Genomic DNA, 26,863 nt, shown 5'->3' on the forward strand with positions numbered 1-26,863 from the left:
AGCTGCCCAATCTAAATAAACATAGTGAACACATGTAGAACATTTTTGAAATGTTGACTGTCTCACTGCCAGAAAGAAACTGACTCATGATCAATAAAAGGAATGTTTTCTAGGAGGAAGAGGAGTAATCGAGTGACGTCACAAAACTTATTTGACTTATTTCTTTTTGTCTTACAAAATGGCCGTCTTAAACGAATTTCTAGGACGAGGTTAAGAGCAAAACCCCAATATCATTTTGTTTTGTTTCAATTGATGCATCAATAACCAGAGTAATGCATTTGGACCACAACGTAAAAGCCTCATACAATAGTCCAAAGATGGAGAATCATTTTCCATTATTAATTTCAAGCATTTTTTCAGAGAATATTTTCTTTTGTACAGTTAAGATCTGAAACCGATCATTTAGATTCAAACACTTTTTAAATGTTAAAAGATTCCGCAAGATTTTCTGTTTCTCAAACCCATCCATTTTCGTTCTTGACGCTCCCACTACCGATTATAGACTAAACTAACATTTGCAAGTTTCTACTTTGTGTACACTCTCATTACCTATTGGTCCCACTAGAGAGGTGTAAACAATCAGCTAAAATATCTAACCAAAAAAAAATCATTATAAAATATTTTTATTGTCAGAAATGTAATAAAAAGAAAACATTTTCACTCTTTTCTAATGAGGTGAGTCAGTCCATTTTCCTCAATGTGCTTCATGATTGCATTCAAATAATGTTGTAGTCTCTATATATGCACTATATTCACGTTTGCGGCAAAACATAATTGTTCTTCCGACTTAAATTTACTCAATGATATAACATATCTACCAAACATCTCATCCCAATCAAATGTTAGTTGACAATCCTTTCCAATTTCAACTGGTGCATTGGGAACTCTTGTATTCATAACATCACTGTCAACTCCTTCAAGCTGCAATAGTGTAAAACCACTCATTTTTAAAATATTTGAGTCTTTTTTCCAACTTCAAACAATGTAAACTAATCAAGTGTCCATGTAGAACTGAGATATTAAATAACACACCCTCAAACTTTTATATCAATGTTCTCGTGATGGGTACTCTGCGCCTGGCCACTTGTATTCAAAGACCCTTTTCACCAAAAAATAAAGCAATTCCAAGAATTCTCCTTATCATAGCGGTAGTTGAGATAAGACCAGATGTGTGCACTCGGAATGTTAGGATATGTGTGCGCCTGTAATGATAGGTTTTTGTGGGAATACTGACCACTTCTCCTGCATAGATGGATCCAGGAGGTACAGTCCTCTTGGACTGCATAATAGCAGAGGGCGTACTGGCCTCTTGTAGTGCATACTGGGATCCAAGGAGGACTGGTCTCTCGGATAGCATACACCTATACTACTCAGTCAGTTGAAAACATCGGGTGTACACAACATGATAAAGCTGAACAGGGTCCGGAAGCAAACAAAAATATTAAAAAACTATGCTAGAGCTATTACTAACAGCTAATTGTAGCACCAAGCCACCTTGCATATTTATAATATTTACAACTTAAAGGACAAATATGCATAGAATTAAATGTGTATAGCGTTGAAGTGTTTGCCTATTTGGCTTGAGGCAAATGAAAGGTAAGCCGTCCTCAAATAGGGGTGTGAAATCGTTATAACAAAGGTTTTAAAGAAAGTGGGAACTTCATGTGAGAGACAAGGAGTGAAGCTCTGAATAGAGGAAGGACGAAGGAGGAGCTTGAACGGCTGCCTTGGCTTCATGAGACTTTTACACTGTGATCAGTTGTTAGTAGAAATGTAGCAATATTGTGACAGACTGAGTTTGAAGAAAATTTTCACTAATTAAAAAAAAAAAAATCACAATTTTCTTTGGCAGCATTGGTTTATTTCAAGGTAGGTAGCTATAGTAGTGGTAAAAATGTAATAATAGAATCAAAAATTTAAAAAGAATTATTTCCTCACCATTATATATGAGCCTAGGCTTCGTCAGACATATCACAAGATGGCATTCTAAATCATCTGGAGGCACAGACCGTGAGCAAACAGGACATTTTAAACCTGTAAAATCAAATAGTAAAATCAAAATAGTAACATCAAATAGTGAAATTTAACGTAGATAATTTCGGAGCCTACACTTCCTTTCCATGATAATAAGTAAAAGTTCAAATAAGAATAAAATCCTTTTAATAGACAGTGTTTCACAAAGAGTGATAGAAATTCCCAAAAATACCAGATACTTATGCGGCGGCCGTCATCAGTAGTAAAACTAAACTAGAATAACTTTAAACAATAGTTTATGTACAAAATCAAATAAAACTACATATTGTTTAATCCTCTAATTCTTTTCAAAGCAAAGGCGGAAGCTAGCCTTTTTTACCTTCTTGAATTCGATTCATTAGCGTTCAGTGATATAACACTCTGATAGAGATCAACTACATTGGGTGAATTGAACTTTACTCTGTCAGATTTTAATAAATTATCGTATTTTAATAAGAATTCGGCTTTAAATTAGAATCTTCGGCTTTAAAGCAAGATTCTAAGTCTGAAGATTTTATTAGTTAAATAAAGAAATTTTAGATAGTCAAAACAAATAAGGAAACTTTAGATGGGAAACCCTTCAGATGTACGCCTTGTGGACGCGTTCTCGATTGTAAAGGGTGAACTGGTATCATGCACTAAAGTAGTCGACAGGGCGTCATGTATAGGGGCGTTTGTGGGAGGAGACACTCCTCCCACAAACTTTTCAGCCAGCCGAATACAAATTTTTAGTTGATAAAATAGGGATTTTACTGACTCAATTTTCTTTATTATTGGGGCAAATGGGTTGATCGAGATATATGTCGTAAACCAAAGAATAAAAGATCATTCTCAGCCGATAAGAACGAAAAACGAGGTAATTTTAGTAGCAATAGCACGCAAATTAGTCGAAAATCCATTACTCAGCCCCCGATCCCGATATTTTGGCCAGAGATAACTGCTGGTCGGTACCAGACCAAGTCCTGGGGAATTGAATGCTCGTATTTTTTAGTCCCGTAAGTCTTAACCCCCTAAATACACGAAAAGAGAATTAAAATAAATAAAAAAATGTAAAAATGAAATGTAAAAAGGTTTTGGAAAATAGGCAGAATATTCTAAAATTCCTTCTTTTCTTCGTTATTTTTATTTGTCATACTTTCTCTTCGGCTGCTCAATTTTGTATTAGGGGAAAATTCTCGATAGATACACCATACATTCAGCCTAGGTTTTGGAATATAGGCAGAATATTCTATAATTTCTTCTTTTCTTCGTTATTTTTATTTGTCATACTTTCTCTTTGGCTGCTCAATTTTGCAATCGGGGAAAATTCTCTACGAGAGGGGGGATTTTTTGGGATGATTTTCCCAGGGGTGAGTATTTTTCGAGGAGGAATTTTTCACGGGTATTTTAGGAGAATACGCCTAGCACCATTTACATACAGCATCCAAAAGGTTGCTATGGCTTAACTGCAAAACTATCATAGGCTACGCAACGATTAGAGCTTCAAGCCATTAATACATCACGGGGGGCAAGAATGTAATAACAGAGGAAAATAAGGAGGTACCGTAGGTACGAATGGGAGGGGAAGGGTACTACTGGAGGTGCTTTAGGGAGGAATAAAGTTGTACACTTGCGACAGACAATAAACCGCACAATGGTGCCCTTTATCGCCTAGCTGTCAGTCTATGTATCTACAATGTTGAACAAAAACGAACCATGTAATAATCTTCGAACTCGCAAGCTTCGAATCCTCTCAAGATCCGGAACAAATAACGGCCTCCCAACAAAATGAGGCAGCAGTCTCTGATTTGAATGCGTCAATCCATTGCATGAGTGACTCCCACCTGATTCTTCTTCTTCTGAAGGTCCTGCTATCCTTTGAGTATTACTACTACTACCTTGATCAGATTGATTAACACACGAACTTATTACTACACCCATATCAACACTTTCGATAATGACATGATAGTGTATTCACATACTGTCCGAGAAAAACAAAATAAGGCTTCCCTTCTAGACCATAATATAATAGATTACTTCACTGAGTCCAACGGTCACAGTTAATATTAAGGAGCAAAGAAGAATCCTTAGCCAACAAAGAAATGGAATTTGGAAATGAAAACCCAAGGAATGATGTCCTCCTTACTATAAAAATTAATCGTAACGGCAATATTAGTGGAAAATTCGTTTCTTTGACATTAATGGAACGCAGCTAGGCCTTTCCAAATCTAAATAGATCTCTGATATACAATCTTCTATCTGGGTTAAAAGCCTTTTGATTGGTGCAGGTTGGTTCAAATGAATAAATCTATTTTATATTTTTACATAGATTTAAAAATTTTCTACGTTAATAGTTATTTCCCAAGTTGGTTTAGAGCAAAGTTTCCACTTTTCACTTATTTTCAACTTTCACGCTATGCAACGTTATATTTTTATCCAATTTCAACTTAGTAAACGGCTCTACACTTATCCAAATCAATCTTCACTCATCCACACTTTAAGCAGGCCGAGTCAGATAAGTTGCCTTTCGCTTGAGTTACGTCGGGATCGAAATTATCAAACGTAAGCCAGCTCAATAGGGTGAGAAACTGAAAGCAAGTCCATAAACTAATTCTTAGTGTCAAATAGGTAATCCTTTGACAACTGGAACACACACTATCTAAAGCTTCATTTCCATACGGACGATGTTCCCATAGGCAACTAAATATTTCCAGAGAATAAAGTGTATTGATGCATCACTTCGGTTTCACAGGAAAAAAAACTAAAGAAAGCCACTAACAAGAGAATGACAGAACCAGAGGTTTAGAATAGTGCATTTGAAATAATAACAGGAGATCTTTCCGCGCAGCTCGATTTCCTTGGGAAAATTCCCACAAAGAAAGCAGGCGCTATAACTAGTTCTCTTAAAAAAGAGGAAATTAACACAAAAGAGGGAATCTTAAACTTGCTTACGTGTGCGCAAACTCAGTTTCGATAAACATAAAGGTGTTTGTTTAGCTTTGTCGGGCTAAGACAAGAGGCAAGCAAAAACAAACATATCCAAATGTAGGACACAGTCATAAGCCGAATTAAACAAATATTCGCAACGAGTTTCAAGGTAACAGGTTCTATAATAATCTACCTCTGCGTCTCATAATAGTTATAAAAGAGCCTTTTCCCAAATTGGCCCCCCCCCCAAACCATACGAAAGTTAACCAGACCTGTTATAGTATGAGGCAACGCTTAAGAGTTATCTTTTGTTTTTGCCGTTTTTTCCCACAGTATAAAATGGGGTGATCACAGCAACTTAGAAAGAGACTTGTTAAATAAAAACTTTAAGTTCTAGTGCGCCTTTTAAGAGTCAAAAGTAATTGGACAACCAGCCCTCCTTCCACACCCTTTGTTGCAACCCGGCCCCAAGCCCCCCCCCCCCCCAAGAAATTTGATCTCAATTTTGAGATAATTATTTTTGTCAAAATAGTCAAAAAGACCAAAAACAAGTCATCGGGGACGACATGACTCCCAAAGCCCCTGAGGCAAGAGCCACAAATTACAAAAATTGTCAATGCTTATAACTCGGTTTATAGTAGAAAAAGGAGGTCATGTTTAATATTGGGTGTTCTATTGTCTCAAATGTTTGAAAGATCGTTCTATCGGCCAAGAGGTTCCCATATTCCGTTGGTAGAGGGGGCTAGGGGTCCTAGAAATGGGCCCAACAGCTGTTTGTCCCTAATCACGTTAAAACTTACAGCTGTGAGTCCTTGGGCTAAGAGGAACCTGATCTACGAAAAAAGCTGTATGGGGCCACAGCCCCATACAGTTGAACCAGAAAACACAGGGGGAACCAGAAAAACTGGTTCCCCCTAATTCGACACCCAACCAGGGCCAACAAGTTTTTTTTTCTGAATGGCTTGAAACTTCAAACCATAAGTACGTTGGCTGAGTGGACCCTAATGTACAAAAATAATTTTAGATTTTGAACTTAGGCCCCCAAAAGTGGGGCTCTAAAAAGGGCTAAAGTGGCTTTTCCGATCGGCTGGAAACTTACATCTTTATGTCTTCTGGTCTTGGACCTTGCAGGAACAAAATTTTAACGTAACATCTGGATTTCACATAGTAAGTGATGCGGAAAACACCTAGTCCTGCTGTAAGCAAAGGGGCGTCAATCCAAAAGAAAAGTTAAAAAAAAATACATCACCCCGAGAATGGAAGAGAGAAAAATGTTGGGCAAAATAACATTTTGCCTCAGATTAAAATAAAACCTATAGCCGAGATTCCCTGAGCCAAGGGGAGCCTAAAGAAAAAATAGGGGTATGGTCTCCCCCAAAAAGTTACGATCCAAAAATAGACAAGAAACTTTAAGGGGTTGTTAGCTCGGCTAAGGAGACCATAAATTTCTCTTTAGAGGAGAGAGGATGTTAGGGTTCAGAAATTGGTAAAAAATCATGTTTTTCCACATTAGTTTCATCAGCTCAAAACTTGTTTCTTTCAATCCCTGGGCCGAAAGTGCCCCATTCGCAAAAAAGTTAGAAAACAAATATTGGTTCCTGCAAAATAATTGCCAAAACCCTTTATTCCGAACGGCTGTTAAACTGCACGCGAAGTTGCTAGGACAAGGGGACCGTAATGCATGAAAAACTAGATTAAAGGCAGGGCGGACCCAATATAATAGGGTAGATTTTTCCTTTTAGGTCGACTTAGAAATCGTACTTGAAATTCCTTGAGTAAAGGGTTAAAGGTATCCCAGTTCGCACACAAACTTAATGCAAAGAATATTGGCTCGCCTGAAAGTCGGGCCAATGTATTCTTTTTTATGAACAGATTGGTGTCTTCGGGCCAACTGGCATCTACTGTACAAGAATATGCAGCAACTGGCACCTAATGTACAAGGCTCATGAGCAGACAATTTTTTTTTTCCTTCTGATTAGCTTGAAACTGTCAAGCATCGTACTTTTAGTTACGGAAAAAATCAGCGATCTGGGACAAAATTGCCATATAAATCATTTTTACACCATTTTGTAGAGAAAAAAATTCTGTACAACATACCCAAAGCCCCCAAGAATTCCCTTGGCGGAACAGGATGAAAAACGGGGGGAAAGGGGAAAATCCATGACCAGTAGTTTTTGATGCTGAGAATAGCATTCCTGATGCTCTTGGGTCCAATTGGGTCCAAGAGAAAATTTCAAGCACATGCTACCACCTAATGAAAGCTTTAACTTAAGCATTAGACAGATTTTACTGATCATAAAGATAAGACAGTTTTGTTTCTATAATTATCAATGAGAACTTTCGGAAGAAAGTGAAGGTTCAAAACATGTAGACAAAGTCAGTAAGGGGTTTTTCCTTTACCTAATTTTGCAGCGACATCTAGCGACATGAGGTGAAACAAATACAATGCTTTTGGCAGATGATACTAAGATTCTTTGTCATTAAGACGATAATTTGCATTTTACTATGAGATGGCTAATGGACTAACGCCCAAGACACATTACAGTCACACTTGTGGCTAAACCCAATGTCTCGGATACGAATACAACGTCAGACTAAGGAACTAGTTTTTGAAATTCGCACTAGCCCATCCCTTCAAGGCTTTCTCTAAAGCGGCGCTCACACGCAGGTCGCAGAGTACTTTAAGTCCACTTTACGACCGTTCGTAAGGTTTAAAGTACATTCCCGTACTGATTTAAAGTGGTCGTTAAGGGTGTAAAGTGAATTGAAATTTTAATCAAAATTTGGAGCTTTCGCTATAGCTCAGGCTGTTTTCAAATGTTTTATGCTGTGAGGCAGAGCAGAAATAGAAGGAATTAATTTGTGTTTCTTGGAAAGTGCGACGTGTCATACTTAAGACGCTGGCTGTACAGTTCCTAAATTTTATTTTTACGTATGAACGAGCAGTAAATCGTACAACTTAATGTACTTTGCTTCCTCACTCGACGTCCTATGTCTGAGCACCGCTTAATTGGTCAAAATTCCTAACTGCGCCTCCTGGCTTGAGGCTGATTAGAGGTGTCGAGTTCACAAATCTAATGGACAGATTCGCTTTGTGGGTTGTTTTCGCGTCCGAAACAGGGCTTAGGTTATGGTTTAGCCGCAAGTGTGACTACAATGTGGCTCGTGCAAAAAACTCCTCTTTCTAGCCTAATAAATTTTTGTTTGCTTTTTTCATATGACACCCTATTCAGGGAGGAAGAAGATGAACGTTGCAAGCTCTGCAGCCGCAGAATCCGTACTTGTGGCGAAAGTGTCTCAAATAAAGGAGCTCTTCGGATCAACGAGGCCAGTGTGCAACGGGGTGAACAGATAGCAGTTGACGACGGTGAAATAGTACAAAGCCAGTGCAGAAAAGACAACTGCCGTCCAACATCCATAGCTTGTCTCTTAAAAAGAAAGAATAACGATTCCGGTGATACTGAAGTTTCTCTAAACATATCCACTAGATCTAGTCAAGACGCATACGATGTGAAGTCAAACTGTATGTTTTGCAATACTAAGCTAGTCCTTGCGTCTGAGACGAAAAATGACGAGTGCCAAAAAGTGACCACAATTTAAGTGAAAAAATCAATTCTTTCTGTGATTTTAGCAAAAATGACGATTGGGATAACGCTGTCCGCGGCAGGCTGAATTCTATAAGCTCGGATTTGCATGCAGCTGATGCAGTGTATCATAAGACATGCTACTCTAACTTCAAAACTCTAAGAGAGATTCCATAGCGGTACTCTAGTGCAAATGATCCGGTGAACACTGCTTGAAGGCCACAGGAGAGTGCAAATCGAGATGCAGTCATTAAAGCTGTTAATTATTTTGAAGTACTCGAAGATGAACAGTTTATAGTGAAAGATATAGCAGAAAAGATGAGGCTTTTTCTTGGACCAGACCAGTCGCCGTACACCAGAAAGCATATAAAACGACTTCTTAATGAAACCTACGGCGATAGCATTGTTATAACTGACATAGGCCGACAGATTGGTGTTGTGACTTTCCAAAACAGCACACGAGATCCTTCGTGATTTTTACAGAACTCCTCAGCCGAGTAAAGAAGACTAGCGGAAGTTCATGATAGCAACAGAGGCCAAAGTAATTAAGTATGACATTAAGTTGATGCAGTGTAGAGACTCTGACTACCCGAGCCTGAGCAGTGTAGAAGAAAAGTAAAAAGTTGTGAATTTCTTACCACCATCTCTGAGGCTCTGTCTTTCTCTGCTAATCGCGGGATCAGACAAGGACCTACTGGTAGGTTCAATCGGTCAAGGAATAATGCAGGCTTTCCGTCCCCAATCTTTGCTCGCTCGTTTACAAGTATAACTTGGAGTTCAGCAACACCACCAATCTGGTTCACGTTTGCTCATCGATCAGCTGAATAGGCTAGGTTTTTCTTTCGTACTCTGAAGTGCTTTGATTCGAGCTTTCTGCCGCAGTAATTCGTGGTACGGAATTTCCAGGAATGACTTCTGGAACTTTCGTCCAGTTCATTGGCGACAACGTCGACCACAACATTTGCACTATCGACGGAAAAGGTACTTTCCACGGGATGGGCATGCTAGCTGCTGCCACACCAAGGCTACCCAAATTTCCAATTATAATCCCGAGAACAGTTTTAAACCTTGAAGTACTCCAGCCGGTTGGACAAGTGCCTTTCTTCTTCTACAACAGAAGCTAACAGGAGAACAGTCTTGTGTAAAAACCCATCTCGACCATCACCTTCGACGACAAAATCGATGGCATTGACCTACTATGGCATGCAAGCTGGATACATGACACGAAACGGTCGGATGGATTGGATTTGTGAAAGCAATTCACCATGGGTCATACAAAGGCACTTCGTCGATTGTTTTTCTGCCTATGATCAACTAAAATCCCTCCAATCTTTCTTGCGTAAACACGACCTTAGTTTTATCTCTAATAAAGCACACCAGCAAGTAATGGTACCAGTTGTGACTTTCGATCAACCTTTGTACATGAAAGCGGTGAACATCATAAATGCTAGGCCTGCTGATAGTCCTCTCCAGGCAGCAGTTCCAATGATCGGTGGTCTCCATTGCCGTATTAGCTTTCTTGGAGCGATCGGGCACTTGATGACGGATACAGGAATAAAAGAAGTGCTCGAATGCTTATATACCGGTAACACTATTAAGCATATTCTTAGCGGTAAGGCTGTTTCAAGAGCTTATAGATTCAGCATTGCAGATCACTCTCATTTGCAAATCGTATGGTTTCGACTGCACAGATGACCTACGAGCGAGTCATTAAGACTTTGCACAAGCTTCGGCAATATGTATGGCTCTACTGAATGAGGAAGTAACCCTCGAAGACGCATCCAACGCAGACATAGTTTGTCGAATCCAAACGCGAATGATGGAGTTTCAAGACACGCTGCACAACAACAGGACTGCAAAAATATGGCTTCAGTATTCAGAAATGTCCGGAGTGCTTAAGAAGGCCATCAAGGTTGAACGGACCGGAAACTGGGTGCAGTATCTTCAAGCACTCTCTGAGATGCTCCCTTACTTTGCAGCTGCAGGCCACAACCTGTATAAGAAGTCGGTAAGAATATTTCTTCACCAAATGGAAGAGCTGAAAGAAAGTAACCAGAAGCTGTATAAAGACGTCACGGATGGGATGTTTGTCATTCAAAGAAGCGATAGATTTTGGACTGGCACTATCCCGACTTAGAAATTGAGCAAGTACTGATGAGGTCGCTGAAAGAAAACGGGGGACTCCCGAGAGGAAATGGAATGAGTGAGACGCAAAGGTTGATCTGCACAATGTCAATGCCAGTATGAGCTAAACTAATGAACTTATGCAGTCACTCATCGGCGTCGAGTACGTGTCATTTGACCAGCACGTTTGCGCAAGACCAGCTCAGATAGAAAGAGATAGCTACAGCGGGAGGGAATATGGAAAAAAAACTCTCAGATTCGAACTCTCAGGCTATCCTACTGCCCTTTTCGAATCGTCAAGCCGGCCGCGACAGCTAGATAAAGCGGAGCGGACGGATTTGCAACAGTTACGTTTCATTCGTGCCACAGAAGTATTTAAATGCTTCCATCGTCTTTGATGGCTACACTTCAGGTCCGTCTACCAAAGATGTCAGCCAGGTTAGACGAACGAAATTCCAGTGTCCGACCGTCGATTTCATACTGAGTATGAAGCTGCGAGGGAAGAAAGAGGACTTCCTGCGGAATCCCAACAATAAGCAAAACATTATTCGAGCTATCTGCAAGAAGCTTGTCCAAGCCGGCCTCACTGTCCTTCATGCAGAGAGAGATGCGGACGTTCTGATTGCATTGACAGGTGCTGATGCGGGCAAGGAAAAGGTAACCGCAGTAGTCGGGAGAGACACTGATTTATTAATCCCCCCCTCCATCCCCTGCCTCCGGAAGCCAGGGGTCTCTACTTCGAAATCAGTACCAAGTCAAGAGCACTGTCAACTAAATACTGGCACATCAACTTTATCAAAAGATCGCTGGGACAGGTTTGTCACTATATTCTTGTTGGCCATGCTGTTCATGGTTGCGACACGACGTCCTGTTTGTTTGGTATAAGAAAGCAGGCTGTTCTGTCATCCCTGAAAAGCCATGAAGAATTTAGGAATAACTGTGAAGTATTCCTTAATCAGCGCTCTACGAAGGAAGAAGTCCAGCAAAAATCTTTTGCTGTGTTTCTACAAGGCTAAGAAAGGGAGGGTCTCAACTAAGCTAGGTACAGGGTTTTACTTGAAAAACTGAACAGCTTCAACTTTTATGAACCCAGAGAGACTTCCACCAACTCCATCGGCTGCGAAATTTCATTCTTATAGAATCTTCTTTCAGGTAATGGAATGGCGTAATACTGCTTCAGAGCTCGACCCAAAAGACTAGAGTTGGCGATTACGTGACGGACGCCTCCCTCCGATCATGACAGACATCCGTTCTGATCGGCCTCATCTGCTAAATGTGATTCGTTGCAGCTGCACGTCTTCCAACTGCGACAGTTTACGCTGTAGTTGCCCAAAAATGGATTGCCTTGCACACTTGCATGCAAAGACTGCCAAGGGTTTGCGTGTTCCAATAAAGATGTTTTTATTGATAAGGATGAAGAAGACGATGTTTACTACAAATCCTTCATCTTTTAGTTCAAACAAAACCGTAATACTTTTGGTGTCATTACCGAAGTTACCTGATTTGTTCCGTTTTTTACATTTAGTTTTGTCTTATGTTTCTATTATATAGTCGATGTAAATCTACCAACGTACCCCGAAGGCCCGATGCATTGTCTCCCCTACGGTAAAAACACTGCACAAAAGCAAGATACAAATTTAGTACCATGTTTTTTTTAATCATCGAGTCAAAAAACCTTGGGGGCAACATTATGACCAGCCATATCGCACGACTCTCAAGGATACTGTTTTCCCTCTCCCATGGGGGAAATCAAACCAAGACGGGGAAATCAAACCAAGTCCAGTGATAAAGCAATAAAAAAAAATTTTCGATTTCTCCGCGCAGAAAAAGAGCAGACGTGAAGTTCGAGCACACAATAAATCTGGCCCTGAATTTTGACAATTTTCTCCCTTTTCCCCTGTTGCGTCCAGGGAATTTTCGGAGACTTTTGATATGCCGTACATAAATTTTTTTCTCTACAAGACAGTGCAAAAATCTTTTATATTGCAATTTTGTCCCAGATTTTCGTACATTTACTGGACTATTAGGCTAAGGCCGGAGTTATTTAAACTTTTTCGCCTATCATGTAACATTCTGAGCCACAACTCAGTTACTGTGGCCGGTCTTGCATCGCTCCACTACCACTGATGAGACTCAGATACTCAAAGTGCTTGCCTTCGAGCTATGATACTACTCATAGCTGTGGACTTTTGCCACTCCAATAGCAATGTAGATTAACTTTTTGGTCATATATAAATGATGTTGGAAACTTATGAATATTGATAGTGTTCATGACCGTTGCACAATATCCAAATGCACTCATTAATTTAGACAATATCTTAGCCATCGTTGGCAGCTCCCTTCACGCTCCACGAGAAATGTAAATTGCCGTAAGCAAGTTCGTCTTTTGAATTTGAACGATTTCAGGGAAAATTTTAATTGATTCCCCCTTCTTGTGGGGCGCAAAGCCGTAATTCCAAAAATGGCCGATGTCCTTCAGTCAATATAATGAATCGTCCCTTTTGGTGAAAAAATATAAAGGCTTTTCCGTTTCACAAGTCCACAAAAGTATCGTTAAAAACTGCGGATGAAGTGAATATCTGCACGGCTGTGTCTTTTCAATGCCTTTTTCAGGCGAAGTGGGCGGAGTGCCTTCCCAGTAAATAAGAGCGTTTCGATTGCCAGGTTCGACTTCAAACGGTTCGAGGTAACGAACCGTAAGTAAGGAGCGACCCGGTTCAATAGTAACCAAAACTCCAAAAAGCAGAACTTTGATTCCAATAGACATGTCAAAGGAATCGTCTTATTATGCTGATTCTAAATATATAAGTTTCATTAAATTTAGTCTTACCAATTAAAAGCTAAGTACGAGTCAGGAAAAATCTGCCTAATTTTTGAAAAAGGAGGAAACACCCCATAAAAGTCATAGAATCTCAATGAAAATTCCATCAACAGATTTACCATATCAGAAAATCTTGCTGCAAAGGTTTCAAGCTCCTATATGCAAAAATGTGGAATTTTGTATTTTTTGCAAGAAAAAAGATCACGAATGCGTGTTTATTTGGTGCTGTTTTTTTTTGTTCTTTTTTTCAGGGGTGATCGTATCGACTCATTGGGCCTAGAAAATCGTGAGATGGCTCATTCGAACAGAAACCAAAAGTTCTAGTGCCCTTTTTAAGTGACCAAAAAGATTGGAGGGTAACTCGACGCCCTCTCCCACCCCTTTTGCCCAAAATCCTCAGATCAAAATCTTGAGCTAGCTATTTTGTTCATCATATTTCAAAGGCCCAATAACCATGCCTTTGGATATAACATGACCCCCCCCCCCCAAGACAAACACACAGCCCCAGGGGAAAGGCCTTTTAGTTATAAAATTTGTCCATTGTTTACGCATAGTATTTGCTATAGGGAAGTAAGCATACATTTTCGGGTGGGAAGGGGACGAATTTTAGGCTGAGGGGTTTTCCACGGGGGAAGTTTCCAGGAGGCGAACTTGTCAGGGGAAATTATATACTGGGGGTTTGCCAGAATTCATATATAAAATTCTTTTTATATGTCTCGCTTTCCCTTTTCCGTCTCAATTTTACGCGTGGAATTATTAAGGGTAATTGACCGGGGTCTATTTTCCCCGCGATTGATTAGTCTAGTGGATGTTTCCGAGGGGAGGAGTTTTCCGTGGAGGTGGGGCCAGATTTCCTGGAATTATTAAAAAAATGATCAGAAATAAAAACAAACAAGTTTTTTTTTTCAACTGAAAGTAAGGAGAAACATTAAAACTTAAAACGACCAGAAATTATTACTTTGGCTATATGAAGGGGGTTGCCCCCTCCTCAACATATCGCTATTTACGCTACAGTTCAAATTTGTTCCAAATTCTTTATGAACGACTCCTGAAACACAAGGCTCGTTTAATTAGAATAATAAGAAGCTTTTTAAAGAAAAACTAAAAAACTTTAGGGTAACGAGCAATGTGCTGAGGAGGGGTGAACCTCCATCATATACGTAATAATTTCTATTTGTTTTAAGACTTCCAATGAGCCTTGAAACTGAGGTTGAAACTGAAGCTGACCAAAAGTGAAAAAGCAGTTGGCCAGCTTTGCTTGAAAAAGCCATGACGAAGTCACAGCTTATATCTGCTTAAAAACAATAAAGATAAATCACTAATCAATATTAGAGATTAGTTCCATCATTACTGCATTAGTTACAAAAATCATCAGGTATTACGTCGACTATTTAGGGCAAAAATCAATACAAACGAAATAGCAGTTATAAATACCACCAATTAGTCTCCATCCGAAAAGTCTCTAGAAGCTAATCTTTAACTGATTCCTTTAGGATCCTCTTCTGTCAGGTACCATTTATAGAAAGCGTTATGAAGAGCTAATGAAATGGCCCTTGCATATACAGAGGCTAAAGGCTGATGCACGAGTAGCTTCGTCTGCGTCAAAGAGATATCCAAGTGATTCCTGAGCTTGGTTTTTATGTTGGCCAACTCTGCACTTACCTCTCTACATTTATAGTAGAGCAGAATAGTGCACATCGATGAAGGATAAACTTAGATAACTCAAGAAATCTCAATTTGCTCTTAACACCTGTGATGTAAAGAAAACCATCCAAATGCACTGAAGGTGCCATACTTTCAGATCCTAAGGAAATTTTTCGTTTATTTCAGAAGCACATTCTGATACCATTTGCCTCTGATTCCACTTCGTTAGGGCATTTCTGCAACTCAGTACGACTCCTTACAAGAACTTGACCAAACCGTAGCAACAGGAAAACTATTGCAACATCTGGACCATCCAAGATAATGTCTGGGATCAGAAATATTAGCTATTTCAAAGTCTTGGGTAAAGGCTACCTTTACTCTAATTTCTTACACATATTTCTTTTTTTATATATAACCAATTGAGGTTAATATCTGCCCGTTACCTTATTTATTCCTCCAATCTGTTTACACCAGTTATGCATGATTAGCTACAAAGTTACGTATAAACAGGGCCAAGAGAGCTTCAATGAAGATACAAAATTTTGAAAAAAAGTTTCTTGAGTTGTAACGTCAGAAAGAAGGCGTAAAATTTTCCTGTATTCTTCCTATAGTCTGACACTCGACACAATATATCATGTGAATGCTCAAATGTGACTTGTTATTGAAATATCCTTTAGAGTAGCTTTGCTTAAATAAAAGCTATAAATCACCCAACGGTGCAAAAATAACGCAAGTTTAAAGGTAAGGTACCTTGAATTTACTAATGATGCAAAATTGAACTTATTCCTGAATCTAAGTCCCATGTCTTAACTACTAAAAAAAAAAACAAACTAATATGGTATTTCAGACAGAATTTGTATTTAAAGAACTCAAATATAATTCATAATAAAACAAATTTGAAACAATTTACTTGAAACTAATTTAAAAATATATAATGAAATTAATAATAAACAAAATTGAAACTAATTATCGGTCTAAAAAACCCGAAGATGAGCATGAAATTTATTTTGTCTCTGATATGCTTGAGACCCGGGCTGTGGAGTCGGTTATAAGTTATAACCAACTTCAACTCCGACTCTAGACACTTTCAAAATACCGAGTCCAATGCCGACTCCTTTCAGTTCAAATTTACTAAAACTCCAACTCCTACTCAACTGCCCTGTTTTAAAGCTTCATCTAACTAGATTTTAAGTTATAACCGACTCCAGACAGTTTCAATATACGGACTCCAACTCTGACTCCAAAGCCCTGCTAGAGACTCGCAGCCGGGTGCACCTCAATGAAGACAAAGCATTATGAAATTTAGTTGTATTGATATGTGACACCTGACATTGGGCCGGCATATTTTGTTTTCTACGATTGACCTGAACTTATAGGACATATGGGAAGGGACAAGAGAACCTCATTGAAGAAGAAAACAATGTGTCAGATTGATTTATTAGGCTAAAAAGAGGCATAATTTTTTTTGTCTTCAATCGGCTTGCAAAAGACTGTGCATATACACTGGGCAAAACAAATTTAAGAGAAAATAGTGTTAAAGAAAAAAAATAGATTGTATCGACTAATAACAGCCCCAAATGTGCAAAAAATTACTTTTTCCGATCTACATGAGGGGTTAGAAGACTGGATCAAGGGGACTTTAATGAGGCCAAAAATTTCGACAGAAAAATTTCGCTGTATTAATTTTTAGGTCGAAGGAATCGATTTTTTATTTCGCTGATACATTAAAACACTTCAGGGCATATAGTTGGTACAAAAGAATTTCGAGCTTATTGATTACAAATACAAGGCTAATACTGCAGTACGGAAGTCCAAAATGAAAAGACGTTAATCCATTCGTTAAAAATGGCTTTTCACTTTCTTTCAAAATTTGCATAAGAACTTCCAAGCTCGGTGATCAGAATCTGAGGCTAATGTACCGACATAAAAGTCGAGAACCAAAAGATGAAAGTATATTTTTCAAAAGCTAATTGAGTATAAAGTTGAAGCTGTTATTGCGCTATTGAAGTACCAAATCAAAAGACAAATGACACTCGGTAAAACGCACAAACGGAGTTGGATCTTCACAAAAGTTGGTACTGTATATGAGCGTTTATGAACTTGCTGATAACAAATGAGGAAAATAATTCAGTATAGGAGCCAAAATCTAACATTTTAAAGTAAATATTCCACAAATGGTACACAACTTACGCCTTATTAAAATAAGAGGTTTGGTTTTTAAAACAAGGGTTTTGAACCTGCATAATTAGAGCGTGGAAAATGGGAGCTTTGACAGGTACCCAAAGCCCCGACCACCACCTTCACAAACGTAAGCATATTATATCTCTTTCGACAAATAATATATCAAGGATTATTTAAAGAACGGTGTTAAAACATTAACTGCTAACCATCAAGATTGAGAAATGACTGTCAAAACACCGATAAGCACATAGATTTTCAATTCTCTGATATTACAAGGCTTGAGGTGGTGAAAGTTTCCTCTCCAGCACCCCCCTTGCACCTAGACTTCACACAAATAAACATAGTTTATCTATTTATAACCCTTATTATTCAGGAACTATCTAGGAAATGTTCATAAATGATAAAATGTTACTCAAAAACACCTTCTAAGATTACGACACGAGATTCCTATTGAATGAATGAATTTTATTAATAAACTGTCTTACAATTAACAGAAAAAGACAGAGCACGAACTAGAAAAGAAAGAAAAAGCAAAAACTGGCAAGAAAAACAAATACAAACAGAAAGAACTACATAATAACACAACTATTTGAGAAGGTGGGCCCACTCGTGATCCAGGAGCTCGAGTTTTTTCACGTAATTCTGAATTACCTCCTCCACGGCACTCAGAGGCTCAACAATTCCATATTTCACAGCAATATGGCGGTTTCTAACAAAAGGCGGAACTTGAAGAAGATATCGGGCATACTTGAAAAATACCGACCTTATGTCTTTCTTGTTTCGTGCACTCAGGAGCTTCCAAAAAGGAGACAGGTACAAGACATGAGGCAAAGCTACTGCATTATGAAGACGAGCCAAATATTTACGGCTTGAATTGCGACGGCTAGTGACAACACCCGCATAGGCAATGCGCACTTTTTTTTATAAAGGTGCTCAATAAGCAAAGACTGGGTCTCTCGAAGATTACGACCAATCGGCAGGCCAAGGTACGTAATGTGACTAGACGGTGTTACGGTAATTCCACCAACCCTGATTGTAGCATTATCTTCAGGGCAATTAAAAAACAAAACAGCAGACTTTTCTACATTAAACTGCAAACCAATATCAGCATAACATTTTTCAAGACGCGAGAAATTATTTTCTAATGAAGAAAGCAACCGAGACAAATTTAAAAGATCATCTGCAAAACCCAGAAGTGACAAGTCAATATGCTTGCAAATATAACTCGGAGAGATAACCTGTTGTGCATCATTAACACTGTTATTATACAAAGTAGGAGACGTTATAGCCCCTTGCTTAATTCCCTTATATACTGATATCTCCCCACTAAGGTTACAATTTTGCAAACAAACCCGTTACTTGAAGTTCCTAGGTAGGGCAAATAGTCATCTAAAAATCGAATAACAAACGCATTGATGACACGGCTAACAAACACTATGGGCATAAAATCCTGTGAGAAAGGTTATCCAGGCCTCACACTGATATCACCTCAAAATTTGGTGCGAAATACATACATCAAGTAATATCTTAGCAAGAAGATAAAGTACATGAGGTCACCCAAGACCTTTTTGAAAACCCAACTGGTTTTGAAGCATCTCAAAATTATAATAGATCTCATTAAACAAAACAATTTCGAATACTGTACAAAATACCGAAGATATCCTTACTGCCAATACGAAGAAGGCTATTCGGCTGGCTTCCCCTTCTTTAATATTGGTATAACCATACCCAGACTAAAGCAACTCGGGACTATCCCTTGTGTCAAAATCATCTGAAACAGGAGGGCAATATGATGGTAAAGAACATAACCTCCTAAAGAAATATGTAGAGCACAAATACTATCGCAGCCTTTTGAGTATACCTTTTTGAGCTTTTTAACGGCCTGGCAAATTGTGGCCGGTGACACTGAGAAATCGTCGAAGGTGTCGGTAAGCATAGAAGTCAGCTCATTCTCGTAATTAGACTGCAGAACTGGATCAGGCGCTTTGAACTTGGACTCAAAGTAAGCACCCCACTAATCAGCAGAAATATTAGACGTAGGCTTGGCTTCTTGAGGCTTAGACCGAAGCGACCAAATAAGGTTCGGATTCTTACTGAGCTTTTTCACAAAATTTTTTTTGAGGGTTGCACGGTGGGCATCTAACGCTTTATTGAACTTTCGTTTAGTATGGATTCGAATCTCGTTCACTAGTCCACTTCGTGGCGTCCCGCTATCATGCCAAACTATCAGCCATAGCTTCGCCAACACACAAGCCGCCGCTATCTCCAGATTTCTAGACCACCCTTTCAATTGTGATCTATTACGGATATGCTTCACAGGAACTGCTACACTCTCCGCGATCCTCAGAGCATGCGGTATTTCTGCAAAGTACATGTTTATCTGCAGACGTATTTCACTTTCACTGCAATACGAGTTTGCATTTCTCTGCAGCAGATGGAAGGAACTTTTATTTTACTCAGGAAATCCCCAGAAGTAGCCGCAAAGAGATCATTCGACACTTGTTTCCAGTCACTTTATACTCTCCATTGGGATTTGCACGGACCCGACAACTTTGGACAGTCCAGTGTTATTGACGATGACAAAGGCAAATGGTCAGAGTAAGAACCATCAGCTGCAACTTTTACTTCGTCACTCACCGGAAAGTTCGTTAACACATGGTCAAGATTTGAGACGGTGTTGGCAACACTGATAAAAGTGTAAGCTTTGTCCTTATCAACGACACTAAACTGATCAGGAAGGGAGCCTATAACGATTTGAGTCCTTTCAAATTCGGTATTAAGTAGGTCACAGTTGAAGTCCCCTATCAATAGAACTTTTGTATTCCCAGGAATTTGAGCCTTCACGAGACGGCTTAACTGAGTACATGCACCCGTGAACTTGCTGTCCGAGAGGCTATATCTATAATTAGTAGGAAGATATACGTTTATTATCACAGTATCGCGAACTTTAACAGCGAGGAAGTGTTTACTTGATGCTAAAAGTTCAGCCTGAAGAGACTTTCTCACCAAAGTGGCTAAACCACCAGATGGCCGACCTCTGGATTTTACACGTTCAGCTGGCCGAATAAAACACTGGAGTGAACTTGAGAACTTGAGCAGGTTAGTATCGGCCTCGGAAAGCAGGTGCTCTTGTATACAAATTACTTCATTTGTTAGGCTCATAGTATCAAGCAGAACTGTTTTGTCAAGTGCTTTCCCATTTATATTCCAAGACAGAATATTACACATTTTGGGAGCGTGATCCATCTTTCAAGTTTTTTCTGTTATCAGGACAGGCATAGTGATAATATGTGTGCCTAGTCGAATTGCAATTCAGGCACGAAGTAGGATTTTGACAAGGGTTCTCAGGGGAGCTTGTGTGGCCAGTTTCTCCACAGCGGCTACAAGTTTCAACTTCCTTACAGTCCACCGCTATGTGCCCCACATGAGGACACCGATAACACCTTCGAGGCAAAAAGCGGAATTCTTCTAGACGGAATAGTTCGAAACCAATTTTAATCGGGTTTGTTAAGGCAGCGGACAAAGTACTTTTAGAGGGTTAATACATTTTAAACGCTTGCGATTTGCCACACTTGATTGCTTTTTCAGAGTCTTTTGATAGATTTTTCAGAAGATCCTCCGTCATGTTGCTGGGGAGACGTTTCACTATGCCGATGAGCTGGGAATTAACAAGTCGATCGTCAATTTTATGGCTAATTTTGAGGGCAGCCGAGACTTTCTTGGCGGTCTGCTTTGAAGACACGGACAGTTGCCATTCTTTATTTCTCCGCCTGCATCCGCTAATGTTATATCACCCGGTGCCAAGCTTGTTATAAAGTCCTGACGCTTTCCCGGATCGTCTAACTCAGGAGGTATATTTTTCACGACAACCGAGAATAGCTGTTTTTCCATGCTTTGTGTTTTAGATACTGACGAGGAGGCTGTAACCCGATTCTTGGAATCAGCAGTAATTTTCCGTTCATTGTTCAGAGTACCTAACTTGCGGGAAAACTGTTGCACCTCACTGGCAATTTTTCTTCTCATTTCGTTCACTTGGGTAGTAATACAGACTACTATTTCATCACCACAAGTTGGAACAGACGCCGATTTGAGAATAATGAAAGTTGGAAGCTCTTTACCGTCCTTTGCACAGCGCCATATGGCTTTTCTGGAATCTGTCAAGTTATCGCAGTCTTCTTTGCATTGGCATAATCGTTCTTCACATCCAAGTTCAGCCACATATTAATTCCATAGAAGTGTTTTGGATTCCATAATAATCGCACGATAAAAATACTCTTTTCCTAAGTTAACGAACATATGAGTCTTAATACCCTTCGTCATACATCTATATACGTAGTTCAAAACTTAGTTCAATAACAGCATAGTTTTCATTTCATTAATTTGGATTAAGTCCATAATGTATTTACCAATTTCTTTGATAATTAATAATATTGAAATCTAGGCAGATCTTTAATGGTTGAACTATGTATTGAATGTTTTTTGGGTGGTTGCCTTGCAGGACCCGTCCGTGACGCGTTCAAGGCTGTCTACCTTGTCCCCACAATTTAAGGGGCGAAGCAAGTGGGTCCCCCGGCTCTTGCTCACAACCCTTCACCCCCCTCTGCTCATTTTTCTGTCCCCACCTCAATTGAAGCGTAAATGCCTCTAAATATCAGATGTCCTATTTATTTAAAATCACACTGCTTGATGGCTAACATCCAATATTATCAGTAAAAAAAATTCCAATTCATACCAGTTTTACAAAATATAAATATATGTTCATAATCTTGGTTAGTACATTAAGCCATGGTTTTTTCATAGGTCAGGAATTATAATCCTTTGACAAATATTGTAAAATCCAGTGGATTCACTGGGATTATAATTCACTGAAAAAGCTTATCGGTTGATAATATCCAATTTATGACAGATACATTCACTATGAACTCTGAATTTGTGGGCTTGTGGCTTTGTTGATTGTGGGCTTTGATTTGTTCCAAAACTTGTATTTAAGAATTTCTGAGCCTGCTTATTAAGGATATAGGCAAATAGAATTTAAATAATTTGAGTAAAAATTTCAAAAAGGGTTGATTTAGTATACCTAATTGAAATCAAACTCCTGCAAGGTCTTTTCAATCATTGATTTTCATTTGATTCTAATGAGTTATAAGTCCCAAAGCCAGGAACAACTTACTTAAGTCGTATTCATTCCGATGGGACGTTGTGGGGCCGCTCCTTTCAAAATTTTAAACACCAGAACTCGATACGCTGCTCCGACTGCTCCGTGCAGGATAGTTGGATAATATGCTGCAGGTCAAAATTATCAATCCATTTTTGAGATGTCTTCCCTGTGATTAACACCCTTCAACTGTCACTGCAAGTGAGATCTTAGGTACATGAACAGCGTATTTGACGTGCCCGAACCAGCTCAGTTGCTTTGTTTAGAATCAAGTTTGGCGACTTTTGTCTTTTTCTAACTTTTTCTTTTCTGACACGGTCAATGCCTCTGACCTTCGCTATTCGGATGCGAAAAGGATGTGCTCAATTTCAGCTTTTACTGTCCATGAATAACACCCATACTGAGCAGTGGGTATGATCAGGCTGTAGAAAAGGTGAAGTTTCATGTGATTAATGTTCTTAAATTTTATACAATCCCGAACCAGAACTTGCAATAAAGACGGCGTTTAATGTCAGGAGTGCGGCAAATACCAGCCATTAGAAGATTGCCGAGGTACAGAAAGTGCCACCATCAAACTTTTTATCTGACTGGCTGAAACATTATATAGGGGAGGGCGTCCTCTCTCCCCCATACGTGACACCCCTGCCAACAACTATGTAAATGATACCAGTTCAGCCTTTGTGATCGATAACAGACCCACTAGGCATACATCAGAAGGTTTTCTCGTCTCAACACTTTCAGGGGCATTTATATATATATTTAATTTAAATAAAAAAGAGTCAAATTCTTAGTCAGAACAAAGCAAACTTAAAATGGACAGAGCCCCAATTCCAGATAAACAAGCAAAAATTTAAAGAAGTTCGAAAAGTCATCAAGACCTGCTCATAAAAAAGCATCGGCTAGAAAAGGGCCAAGTTAGAGATTTTTGTTGTGAGTTTTTTTGTTTTGTGTTGTGAGTTTTGTTTAGAGTGTTTGACTTGAGCACATCATTTTTCGTTGCTTGGCTTCAAATACGTAATTTGAAACAACTTGAATTCATATGGTGGATTTTGGGCTAGTTTGTGATTTTGGGGATTTTTGAGGAAGGTGATTGTTTCATATTATGCTGGAAATGGTTTTTTATTATGTATTGGTTTCATTTTTTCCTCCTCTGTTTTTTTTTTCCTGGCCATAGAGCCTGCAAAGTTGAAGTGTTTTTATTGTGAATCTACTGATTGATTGTACACGAAAAGGTTTAGTCTGAATTACCTTTACTTACTTTACTATGCAATCATCTAGAAAAAATACGCAACCATGTGGCATCACTTCCTCTGGAACTGAGGGGCTCAGTATAAAATGTTTTGATACTTTTATATCAATTGGTAATTTAAGAATGTTTACTCGATAATAACTTTGTCCTCCATGGGGCAAAACAGTAGTGTGGTGCCACAAAATGTCAGAAAACTTCTTTTTCACGATGCACAATCTTATTGGCAACTTTGAAAGGGATCGATAAGTTTTAATTTCCGTTGAATGAGCCCTCTCCCGATCTTCTAGGACCATCGGTTCGATGTTCCCTGGGGGAAAAAAATCCTTAATCTTTCTTCTAAAAAAAACACAAGAAAAAACATTTTGTAGACATAAGCTTTAAACCTCCTCAATAGGGTTCTCTAATATGATGAATCAAATGGAGCGATGTTCATCAGAATCACTTGCCTTTTTGGGGATGTTTTCGCTGTTGTCGAAACATCAGGCAAACTTTCTCATGCTCGTAGCATTTAACATGTAACATTAAACTTAAAACAATTCGAAGAAGCATTGAACTTCGATTCTTTTGATGTATCAATCGTCATCAAAATTCCTTTATTTAGAGTTTTGGTTACTATTGGCGCAAGTCAATCCTTGCTTACAGTTTGTAACCACAAATTGTTTGATTCTACATCATATATTTTACATGTATTTTGGAATATAGGCAGAATAATCCAGAATCCCTTCTTTTCTCTATTATTTCTATTTTTCTCAATTCCCCTTTGTCTGCTCAATTTTACATATAGTAATTTCCCGGGGGAGCGGGGGGGGGCAAAACCCTGGATCCCATAAGTTCCAAATCAAAGCACGTTAAAAGAATTTTCATAAATAGTATGTTTTTTACAAAAGCACATATTTATTAGGTTGTTGTCTGGCTAATGTTGCAAAATAGAAGTCCAAAATCAAAACAAACTAAGCATTTAATTCCCAAATGACGTTGAATTTTCAATAAATTAGTTCATTAGATCGTCGTCATGTAGCTCTAAAGTCATGAAACTCAGCGACTGCGCGTTATCATAGAATGCTGCTTTCTGTCCAGTCCTAGTTGTGGGACTGACAGAAAGTATTATCTGTATTGGTTAATTTGGCCAATGCAAATGAAGTTTTTTAATTGGTAATTTTTCAAACAGTACTTTTTAACTTTACTATTTCAATAGAATTATTTTTAAATGCACACCCCCAGATTTTACAAAAACCTAACTCGGAGGATTATTGCCCAAGAACTAAGAAACTTTTTGTGTTGTCTGATAACTTATTCAAATTTCACTTAAAACTTAAGCTTTAGTTTTGAGTTCAACAAAAAAAAAGATTCTAAATATTTCAACAATCAACGCATATTAAATATCTCTCAATAAAATAAAAAAACAGAAACTCGATTTAACCAAGGTTTAAAAAAAATGATTTTTAATGAAAAATAAAGCGCACTACCAAAGATCTAAGTAAATTAGAATAATTTCATATCATAAATCAAGCTTCAACCAAACAGACATTATTATGAATAAATAAATGAGACCTAAAACAAATAGTAATAAAATGAAAAAAAAAATACCATAAACGTGAGTTTAGTTGTCACTCTCTCAAAATCCAAAAAGGCTAGAGTTTCATTTCCACTTCATCAAAAATTATATATTTTGAAATCAAATATTTTATTATATATTTACATTATATGTTTTTATATTATACATTAATGTATTACTTTTATTATATATTATTATATATATATTTTATTCGTATCATTACCGGAACTTGTAAATCTTCAGAAAATAAACACTTTCCTAGAATAAATGCATCAGTGGTGATCATTTTAGTCTGAGTGTTTTGAAAGGAAACTCATTTTTGCAACAGCATTATTATTTTTTTTTTTTTTTTTTATTCTTTTTAGCTCCATTTCACCCAATAGAAAAAGAATTTAAAGCTAAACGAAAATTGTAAGAGAAACTAAATCTAAATCAGGAATCCTTCGAATCAACATCAGGGGGAGGAGAAATACATTGTTTGAAATATATTATAGCGGTGGTATATACTGATAGGTCTTACCAGGGTAACTCCATCTTCCTTGTGATAACCTTGTCCTTCTAATTTGATCCAAGCCAATGGTTTGTAGTGCCATTTCACTGATTGCATCCATATCATCGTCAGAGCTACTACTTGAAGAACCCCAAGGTCGCCACCGTGTCTTTCGTTGCGCGTCTTCTCCAGATTGGTTTTGTGAGTTCGATGGGCGATCGTTTTCTAGACTCTGAACAGTTCGCAGGGGATTACGCCTACTAGATTCACCTGTAGATAGAACAGTATTACCAATGAAAAACCTGATCTTCATCAAGTTTAAAGTTTTAGAATCTAAAGTTTCTAAAATTAAAGAAACTTTAATTTTAAACTTTTAAATTTTAATTTTTAAACTTTAGAAACTAAGTTTCTAAAGAATCTAAAATTAAAGTTTTTCTTTACAAACAAAAGGAGCCAAGCTAACCCTTTTAATTTTTTTATATGTTTTTTTAATTAATTTTTTTATATGTTTCCAATTACGTTTAAATCCATGAAAATCTATTTATCAGAAACAAAATGATTACTTGATTATTTCTATCTAGCTGAAAAATCAATCCCCCTTCCAAACCAAACAAGAAAAATACTCCGTTCGACGGTAATTGCGGTAATTAAAAAAGCAGTATGAGACTTTTTTTCAAATTGATATTGAAAGCAAACATAGTAAAAATGAAACCTGACTCTTTAAATTGGTTCAGTGGAAATTCACTCAAAAATATACCGTCTTAAAAACTGAGAAAAACTCGAGAGCCCAATTTTTAATGAAAAAGACTACCATATACCCTTGTGCAATTTTAGTAATTAGCGGACACTAAATTTGAAAATAAGAAACGTGTGTGACATATCAGAAGAAAATGCGCGAGAAAAAAAAATTATATATAATCAGGGAACTCTAGTAAGTGAAACTTTCCTGATTACTTTAGCAAAGGAGAAAAACTACCACTAATGGATAGTAAACTGGTTGAAAAAAAAAAAAAAAAACAGCAAAAAAATACAGTTATTGAATGAGTAAAATCCTTTTATCAAATAGAAATTGAAAAGAAATTCAGATACCATTGAATAACTGAGAAATTTAGCTATACACTGATACGCTATTATCACAAT

At 38.1% G+C, this 26,863-nt stretch overlaps 1 protein-coding gene across 2 annotated transcripts in view; it reads right to left on the reverse strand.

Moving 5' to 3' along the window:
* Positions 1-26,863, reverse strand: part of LOC148947605 (uncharacterized) — a 105,246-nt gene that overhangs the window by 42,539 nt on the left and 35,844 nt on the right. For both annotated transcript variants that reach the window (XM_089096165.1, XM_089096166.1), the window contains exons 3-4: positions 25,754-25,993; positions 1,939-2,034 (exon numbers count right to left, since the gene is read on the reverse strand). In XM_089096165.1, coding sequence (XP_088952291.1) covers positions 1,939-2,034; positions 25,754-25,993 — 336 coding nt within the window. The remainder of the gene's footprint in view (positions 1-1,938; positions 2,035-25,753; positions 25,994-26,863) is intronic.

Source organism: Artemia sp. Qi Xiang Cuo, chromosome 10 (assembly GCF_049724085.1).
Source record: "Artemia sp. Qi Xiang Cuo chromosome 10, ASM4972408v1, whole genome shotgun sequence".
Taxonomy (NCBI): domain Eukaryota; kingdom Metazoa; phylum Arthropoda; class Branchiopoda; order Anostraca; family Artemiidae; genus Artemia; species Artemia sp. Qi Xiang Cuo.